General features: G+C 34.4%; 1 protein-coding gene across 2 annotated transcripts; it reads right to left on the reverse strand.

The window, feature by feature from the left end:
* Positions 1 to 1,384: 1,384 nt before the first annotated feature.
* On the reverse strand, positions 1,385 to 6,358 carry LOC115953935 (BTB/POZ domain-containing protein At5g03250). 2 transcript variants are annotated; one of them, XM_031071766.1, is made up of 4 exons: positions 6,123 to 6,358; positions 4,234 to 4,303; positions 2,835 to 4,052; positions 1,385 to 2,081 (listed from the first exon to the last, which is right to left on the reverse strand). In XM_031071766.1, the coding sequence occupies exons 1-4, from the start codon at positions 6,182 to 6,184 to the stop codon at positions 1,653 to 1,655; spliced, it is 1,779 nt and encodes a 592-aa protein (XP_030927626.1). In that variant the 5' UTR covers positions 6,185 to 6,358; the 3' UTR covers positions 1,385 to 1,652. The 2 variants fall into 2 exon arrangements, with proteins under 2 accessions (XP_030927626.1, XP_030927627.1); XM_031071767.1 differs by having other exon boundaries at positions 2,835 to 4,035; positions 6,123 to 6,196.
* Between the last annotated feature and the right edge of the window lie 3,368 nt (positions 6,359 to 9,726).

Consider the following 9,726-nt stretch of genomic DNA (forward strand, 5'->3'; position numbering starts at 1 on the left):
CATGCAGAGCATAATGCTCATTCATGGCAACTATAATTATTTGTAGGTGTTTGGTTCATGCACTATCACCTGTAGCTCCACACCATGTGGAATTAAAGATGGCTTTTGTTGTTGAAATTGGGAAGTCGCCTGAAGAATCAATTATACCACCGCCCAATGACCTTCCAACCTGCTAGGTACTAAGAAACAAAGAACTTTTCTTCATGGGAGGCTATAATAGCTTCCATATATCTCCGTTTCATATTCATTATTATTTTGTTTCTTTCTCTGCAAAAGTTACAGATCATTCTTTTAGGACTGACTTTGATTTCAGTGCTTTGAGATTGAATTGATGTTCAAATCAGACCTTATGATGTAAAACAAAATTCATTCAAGGAAGCTGTGGTTTTTGTGTTGTGATTCACTCAACTTATCCACATATTGTGGTCTAAGCTCTAGTGGTGAAGGTTTGGTTTGTTGAAAACAAAGCACCTAAACTTCAGAGCAGGGGTCACTCTAGTACAGAAGACAACATTATCACCGCAAGGAAATTAATGTAGCTGACACAGCATGATAGTGAGAGAAAGGTAGAGATCTAAAGACTAAAATGCACTAGATGAAAGAAAAAGAGACTGAAACTTCTCTTTATATTATTGACTAATGATTTTCATTATATAATTTTGGAGCCATATTAAAAGCTCCAAACATATTGGGGGTAAGATTACTTACCATGACCTCTACCAAACCTCGCAAAAAGTGGGATTTTTATGCACTGGGTACAACCTTTTTTATCAAAAGCTCCAAACAATTTAATTTTCAAGTAAAGATAGTCCTAAACAGATCCTAGTAATATCTTAACATTAAGGACTCTATTTTGATTAAAATACTCAAAACAAGCAAACAAAACCTTGAACTAGAAAATTGGGGAATGTTACATAGTAAATAAGAAGAAAATTCCTCCCATGCCCCAGTACAACGTCCTATGTCAGTAACTACAAATGAAATGAATCTGTATTCTGTAAGGCAAAGATGGTTTATTGGAAATGTTACCATGTACTTACAGAAGCAAAAAATTCCCTGCCAAGGGTCATAAAGGTTCTAATACAATGGTAAAGTCTCAAGAAAATCCCCATAATAACAAAATTCCTGCAGGAAGGAAACCTGAGAGTTTCTAAATGGGGCTGACAGATTTCAGACACAATAACACTATAACCTGGTAGGCTCCCTAAAAGTGGGGGAAAGTTATGAGCAGAAAAGTCATAATCATTTACCATGATCAACCATTCTCACAATGAAATGAAAGCAGATATATAATGGCTCAGAAGGCATAGCCATCCATCTCCTACAATTTTTTTTGGAGCTTGTGTTCCTTCCAAACATTTTTATTCATGAATGGCTCATAAGCTTTAGCAATCATTTCAAGTAAATGAGAATAAATTAATGAATGGATTAACCTACAACCTATATCCTAAACAATACAAAAATTTGTTTTTTTTTTTAATCTAAACTGCACATAAAAGAATGGCAGCTATCTGGCATTCAACAAATAGAATGAGAAAAGCAACATTGGAAGTACAAAAAAGATTTGTCCATTTAGTTGGACTTTCAAAAGTAATGAGCCACCTCACCATTTTCATGACTTTTCTGTTCATTCACAAATGATATTAATGCCTTCATACCACATGGCTTTGATTCTTTGAACTGCAAGGTGGTGTTCTCCCGAAACCAAGCCTGTGAAGATTGAACCAACCTCTCTTCGGCTTCTTCAATTTATGAAGTTCCCTTTTTATGCTTGAACACTCCCTTTCAAGCTTTGAAAGACGGTCATCAACACCCACAACTCGGTCCCGAATGGATGCATCATTTTTTGGAAGCCCAAGGCTTCCACTGGGATTTTGAGAGTTCTCAAGATTGTCAACAAAGAACCAACCTGAAATTGATGTACGGAGTCGAAGCTGTTCAAAGAAGAGGACTTGCACAATTACTCGAAGAGGTAGCCTCTCATTCTGGGCTGCATGGGTGCTGGCTTCCAATGAGAGCTTCTGGCAGTTCATAAGTCGACAGAGCTGCTCCCTCTCAAAATCTGTTAGCCAAGGATGTGCCTGAAGTTTTGAAATATGTGATGTTAGCATCATCAGAGCAAGACAAGATTACAAATGAAGTTTTTTTAAAAAAAAAAGGAAAAAAAAAAAAAAAAAAACTAATTTCACTTTTCTATAAGATATGTTGAAGATTGTAGTTGTTGCCTTTAAGAGAGGAATTGTAGAATATTATATGCACCCTATTTTACAAGGGCTACCAAACTTGTGTCTTGCACGTACATGTGTCTAGTATTGGATTTGACAAACTTCAAATGGATACTACAAACTCAAGGAATAATTATCTTCTTTAGGTAAAAAGTAAGTGGTTTAGGTAAAATATCTTATTTGAGGTTGGCACCTCACTTGTTTTCTTAATATCCATTAGGTGTAGAGATTTATCATTGTATCAGGCAGAGATTTCTAGTGAATTTTCTCTACTCTTCCTCTGTCTAACACACTTATTAGGCACATATCCCACAACCATTACCATATCATGTTGCTTTGAGGTTCCAGGTGCAACATATGTGATGCTAACCAGAACATTCTAAGTCATCAAATTTTAATGAATCAAACAAAGTTTCACAATTCCATTTTGATTTGGATGCTCTTTGCAAAGTAGTCATTTTTAAAATGTGTATATAACTTGTCAACAAAATGTCTGACAATTTTTGGAATTTCAAGATTCCATTTGAATTTTGGTCTGAGTGAAGTTGATTTGAAACGAAATATGTATATGAGACAATTCATTTATTTAAGATTGTGTATTTGTGCTACCTTCAGGTATATATCCATTGCATGATAAAGACCATCCTCGAGTGGCCTGGCATATTCAGGGATAACAGCAGCCAGTGCCTGAAACTTTGGCAGCTTCAAATTGACATCTGGTGCCACCTCAGCAAGATATCCATCCACCAGGCTAGCCACCATAGTTATAGGTGTCAGAGAATCAGCTCCACTCACCAATTGGCCCCCTTCAATTATGTTTGGAGATGAAGATGCAGGTGCCTGATAAAATGACATGAAATGATCAAGAATCCTCTGAACACAGTCTATATCGTAAAGGGTTTCCACTGAGTAACCCATACTTGGTATGAGAAGATCTACAAGAACAGCTTGGTCCAACTGGGTTCCCACCCTTGTCTCCAAATTTTCTATGCATGATTGACTTGCATGTAAGATCATAGCAGTACGGAGCAGCCCAAGCAGAAACTTGGTGGATGTGACTCCCTTGATAGTAGGAAATAACACCACAATCTCTTCAAGTAGGACCCTTTGATCTGCCTCAGGAATAGAAATAGATGTCTCAGGATTTGCATGATTTGCATCATTGAAGCTTGATTGCCTATTCATCAAGGGGAGGTGCCTCCTAGCATAGTATATTAGGGATGCAGCAATAGTCTCAGGCTTCATGCCTTTTAATTCAACAGCTAAAATCAGCCGTTTATACAGGGGAAAGCTAAGAAATGAGACGTCCTCAAACCACCAATCCTCACCAAGAGGTTGTGGCCTAGTTTCGGAAGATATACCATTCCACAAGACAGTACCCGTTGGGTTCTGAGAGTTATTGCTTCCAGATATAGGCCAATTGAATAAGCTTGGGTCTGCACAAGTTTTCATGGCCAAGGAGTCTACACATCTTGAAACAATGTTGAGCTCTTCTGCATATTCTTGTACTTCTGCACAACTCTCAAGAACTTTTATGGAATCTTTCCAATCACCAAAAACTTCATTTAAAAAACCCTCTGTTTGTGAGATGAGGTTTCCTTCTCCATAATCTTCAGTCATTTTAAGGTACTCTGCCGCACACCTAAGGCTGACTACATTCAAAGCAGTGAACTCTATTTTAACACCATAGGAAAATTTGGCTATAAGCTCAAATACTTTAGCTCCACCAGGCACATCATGAAGTTGCAAAACACACTCTGATTCATCCTCACTGGACACCTCTTCAATAAGCCTCTCCAACAGTCCACTCCTAGAAATCAATGGAAACTGCAGTAGATGTCAACATGGGGAGGGAATTTTCGAATAGAGAATGAATATTATACGGAGTTGAAACTGTGAAGACAAATCATGTAGAAGTTAAGAAAGTATAAAAATTTCAAGCACAGAGATGCCCTCATGCACACATGTACTATTACATCAGAGGTGAAACATAATAATATAAAAGCACCTTGTGGATATGAAAAGACATCTCTTCAACTTCAATGATAACATCTGTTGGAAGCCCACTTGTGCAGTACCTGAAGGAAAAATCAATAAAATCCATGAAACTAAAACAAGTTCTTTCTAGATGGGCATATTTCATTGGTAATAGAGAGAAAAAAATAATCCCACAAAATCTTTTAAGCCATCTTTCTGGGAGGTCAATTGACCCACTTCGGGATCCCATAATCTTATTGTGACATACATATATTAATGCCCTCTATGCTGCTTTTAAAATGTGGCAGTGACTCCTAGATCTAAACTGTTGTTAAAAACCTACAATTTTAGTAATCTATCAGTATCACCAATGAACTAATAAATGAAAGAGGTCAAAATAATGCAATGGACTTTCTATCAATCCACATTCACCTTGCCAACATAAAATTGATGAGATATGTTATTGATCAAAGAATATAATGCCACAATCTCTTAGAAGTGGTAGCTGTGGGAAGTACCACAAAACCATGTCACAATCAACCTCATAAATTTCCTCCCCCACCCCCCCTTTTATGTCTTTAGCACAACAAGGTCTTGTACCTATTATGCCTAAGACTCCAAGTCCCATCTATCCTTCACTCCACCATTCCACCTACAAAGAAACATTGGGGGGGGGGGGGGGGGGGAATTATGGAACATCATGATCCTAAGGAGAACAACTTTTGATACTGATCTATGGCTTTGATAATTTCTTTTAAAGATCATCTTTAATGAAGACGTTATCCCTCTCTCTCTCTCTCAATTGTTACAACTAGTGGAGAAGGGGGGATTTGAACCCTGATTCTCCTCACTAAAGAGACCAAACCACGCCACTGAGCTATAACACTCTTGGCTTTTTTTGGTACATTCAAGAACATCAAAACAATTGAGACTTAAACCTACCCAACTCCACCCCTTTAGTGGCCACCAAGTTCACCATGAGATTGGGCATCAGATAAACAAGAGGGCCTTATCTTGCACTTCAGCAGGTAGAAATGCTGAAAAAAACAGACCTAATGAGTAGCAAAAGTTTCTGGCCACCTTTGGTATAGTAGATAGCATACTATAATTTTTCGAACTTTTTATTTCTTGAGCATTCATAATAGGATCATAGGATAAAACATTTACAAGGACAAACTATACTTGGCTGGCATGAAGTTATTAATACCAACCCCATACTGCGATCACTCAAAACAACATCCTATTAAAACCGTGCTTGTAACTTATTGGTATATTACAGAATCAATACATACTGATCCTAGTGACACAATGCCAAGATGTGAAAGGTCACCTTTGATATCAATTTTGAACTTCCATGTTTTTAAAGTAAAACACAAATAGAGCCAGAGGTATAGCCATAGCCCACAGGGCAGCAAATTTTAACGGAATTGCAACACCAACAGCTATTAATAAAGCTTAAAGTACACCCAAATCACAATGAAGACATAAGGCGCACAAAGCAAACTCCATGAAGCCAAAAATTCCCTACCATGAAAACATAGTACGAGGATCAAGTGAATTACTTTTTGGGAAAAATTCAAATGGGATAAAAAAAAAAAAAAAAAAATTGAGTTCGTCAACAACCATGAAGTCTGACAGACTAATAAAAGACCTCTTCACAAGTAGCATTTTAAGTTCACATTTACATGCACATTTTTACAGACACGCTGCCTTTTTTTTTTCTTTTCTTTTTTTTCTTTCTGTCTTTGTATAAACTTGAATGTCTGAGATAACCAAGTTTCAGACTTCAAAACGAGAACAACACGCACGTAACATATAAACCCACGTTAGAACACAAAGGGATTGATTAAACTAACTGAAAAGTGAAAACCAAAATAGAAAATATATGGGGAGGAATGGAATAAAATATTCAGTGCTTACCAAGTTTGGCCTTCGCGATGAAATGCTTCGGATATAGAACCCAGCCCCATGGATGATGCCATGTGATTGTGTTGTGATTCTTCTGAAATGGGCAAAGCTTAGAACCACCAAAAAAGCATCAAGATGAAAGAAGAAAATGTCAGCAATATTCAGGTGGATAAAGTGCCATACATACTCTGCAAAATCTAGTACTACTTTTTGTGAGAGAGAGAGAGAGAGAGAGGGAGAGAGTGGTAGCGAGTCAAAAGCAAGAAGTGAAGGGAGAGAAGGAAGCGGTTGAATCCAGAGCCAAGTAGTGAGGTACGTGTGGAGTTGCTCTGTTCTGTTCTGTTCTGTATAGTGATCATGGGTTTAGACTCGGTCTGACTCTTGCTTATTCATCTCCGAAGACAGTCACTTTTTACTCAGCTTTTTTTACATGTCAGCATTCTCTTTTTTCTTTTTCTTTTTCTTTTTTTAAGAATAAAAAACAAATCCATCTTTTGCTGATTTTTGTGTTTAATTTTCGTATTCCATTGTTATTAATGTTTTTTTAATAAGGACAAAACTTAGGTATAATATCTTTAATGTTGTTTTTTAGATTTATTTTTTAAAATTCAGTCATATGACTATTTAACTAAAAAATATAAGGGAATTTAAAGAACAGTATCTAAGTACTGCATTTAAGTTTTTCTCTTTTTATAATTTGATAATTGGAGAAGGGGATTTGATTCCCAAATGCAACGGTGCCATCACCTAGGTAAACCAACGGAAACATGGCCCACAATATTAAAATGCTACTTAGCCCCCTCAAAAATTCTAAATATTTAAATTCTTAAGTATATTTTAGATAATACCCAAACAAATTAATTCATAATCCTCCCAATATATATTTTAGGCGATGATATATACAAGTGCATCGCTAAGTACATTAATTTTATTTTATTTTGTTTTGACTTCCCAAAAATTTTTTTTGAACACCTTGATCTTAATTTCTTTTTTAAAGTTTAATTAAAATTAGGTTGAATATGATCCTCTTAATAATACTTTAGCCTTTTTAAGCACCAAAAAAAAGAAAAAAAAAAGAAAAAAACTCATATACATTTTAACAAATTTGAAAAGATGTAGTTTGTAAGATTAATAACGAGGCTATCTTGCAACAATTTTAAAATATAAAGAAGGCAATTGTAACATTTTATATAGTTTTTTTTGTATAATTTATGTTTTTAACTAATCCTTCAAGAAAAAATCTTGGAGTCGCCACTGAATATATGTGTGTGTGTGTGTGTGTTTTTAGCATAAGTTTTGTTTGTGTTGAGCTATGAGGCTCAGTCTTTGAAACTTCTTATAATTTAGACATTGGCAACAGACATATCCAAAAAGAGGTTTTTTTTTTTTTTTTTCACCAAATAAAAGATGGATTTTTTACTTATTATTACAATCTCTGTGTGTGAGGGTTGGGGAAAGATACCGAGAGATCATGGAATATATGTCACAACACATGCCCCCTCTTCTCTTTAAACTCGAAAGGAGTTTGCCTCTAGAAATAAAAAAGAGATTGGTCCAAACCTCTCTCTCTCTCTCTCTCCCCTGTTTGTGTTGCTTGAATAAATCGGCGCAAGCTCATTAAAGGCTTTTGGGCTCCTTGCCATTTGGGCTGAAACTGTATCTCCAAATACAGGTCGTGCCACATTTGGTGGGCTAAGCCGTTTGAATCGGATATTGGATCTTTACCAAAAACAAATTAGGATTTAAGGCTTTCTTCGGGAAAAAAACAAAACTAGGATCTGACTTTCTTATTCTCTATTATTTAACTTGTATTCTTTTTTCTTTTTGTTTTTTAGGAAAACCTTGTATTCCCTTAAAGAATAAGGAATACACTCCATCTCAATCGGGACTTGAATAGGGGGTGGAAATTATTATATAAAATAATGAATGATTCAAACTGTACATAATTACATACTGAATGACAATGATCAATTATCAAGTCAAACATAAGATAAGACAAACAATTCAACCTTGGGTGCTTTGCCACTTAAATAACATTGAACCAGTATATCAAAATAGCTGTTAATACCGTTGTGCAAAATGCTGCAAATAACAATAGTCAATTTCTTTTTTTTTTCTTTTTTTTTTTTTTTATAACTTTTGCTTCTTTTGGAATTTCTCAACATATGTGGGACTCAATAGATGTTTCTTTAACAAATGCCTGTAAAGACATATGTTAACAAAAGCCATTAACTAATACTACGTTGTAATTCATATGTTAACAAAAGCCATTAACTAATACTACGTTGTAATTCATATTTACGCACACAAATATTCAACAATAGTGATAATGATGTAATTTGACTTATGTGAGTAAAATGATCATCTCAACTTTCTTACTGAGTATCATGAATATATCATTTGACACTACGACTAAAAAAATATTAAAACGAAAATTTGGTGTGAAATCAAATTACATTTAGAAGCTAATTTAGATTCTAATTATGCTTCAATTTTAATATATTACATGATTCTCAAAATGTATATATAATAGTTAGTTTATTAACTATCAATTTAGTTTTTTTTTTTTTTTTTGATAGTTACAATATGCTACTAACCCCTTAACTTTAATTTTTTTTCCCTCTAGAACCTTAAGCACTTTGTTCATGAGGATATGTCAATTTAACCACAAGGCCCTTAGCAACTATCAATTTAATTAATGTTCTATGTTACTATTATTTATTTAAAATCCATTATTTTTAGCTATCACTTAATTACTAAAAAAGTTTATAAACTGATGTAAAAAAAAAAAAATTGTAATTAGTGACACTTCAACAACAATAAGATAATAATTGTGTATTTGAATTGCCTGTTGAAATTGGTGATATAACAATTTTTATAATACTTATATAATCAATTTATAGTATTTTTAAAATCAATCAACCCCAAGGGGTTGATTGATGGTTCCTTAGGCCATATACTATTCATGTGATCCTAAGTTTGAAATCTTTTGCTAGCATCTTGGGGCCATTTCCTTGAAAATCCTCTATGTAATAATTAGGTGCGTGTGGGTTGAAGAGGTCTGAACACCCTCATTTGTCAAAAAAAAAAATCAATTTTTTTTTATATCTTTAAAAATGGAAGCAAAAAAAAGTACTATTCACTTTTAAGTGGGGAAAAATAATTTATTTCCCATTTATTTGGGGCCTTTGTCTATTAAGAGGTCTAAAGTTGTGGCCTTGAGCATTAGCATTGAATAATGCTAATGCCATATCTAAGGTCTTTTTGGCATTTCATAGTTAAAAAACATTTGCATCAAAAAATGCTATACCTCACTATTGCAAAAATTTTTGCAATAGTGCTACAGTACAATTCTAAACTTAGAATTGTACTGTAGCACTATGCTAAAAAAAATATATATATATTTTATTCCACCTCTTAGTTGAAAAAAAGTGATGATGTGAAAGAAATAATAAAGAAAGATTAAAAAAATAATATTTTAATGAAAAAGTAAAATAATAGAGTTTTTGGATGTAGGGTGTATTGTAAAATGGTATGGTATAATTGATAAAATAACTTTTTGGGATGGTAAAATAGGATAGAATAGCATTCTTCAATGCTGATGCTCTTAACCTAA

The sequence above is a fragment of the Quercus lobata genome, chromosome 7 (genome assembly GCF_001633185.2).
Source record: "Quercus lobata isolate SW786 chromosome 7, ValleyOak3.0 Primary Assembly, whole genome shotgun sequence".
Taxonomy (NCBI): Eukaryota; Viridiplantae; Streptophyta; class Magnoliopsida; order Fagales; family Fagaceae; genus Quercus; species Quercus lobata.

Coding starts and splice junctions, on each gene's coding strand:
- LOC115953935 (XM_031071766.1), bottom strand. CDS start 6,184: ATGGCATCATCCATGGGGCTGGGTTCTATATCCGAAGCATTTCATCGC. Junction 4,053..4,233: donor TGTCTTTTCATATCCACAAG/GTGCTTTTATAT, acceptor CATCTACTGCAG/TTTCCATTGATTTCTAGGAG. Junction 2,082..2,834: donor CAATGGATATATACCTGAAG/GTAGCACAAATA, acceptor TCAAAACTTCAG/GCACATCCTTGGCTAACAGA.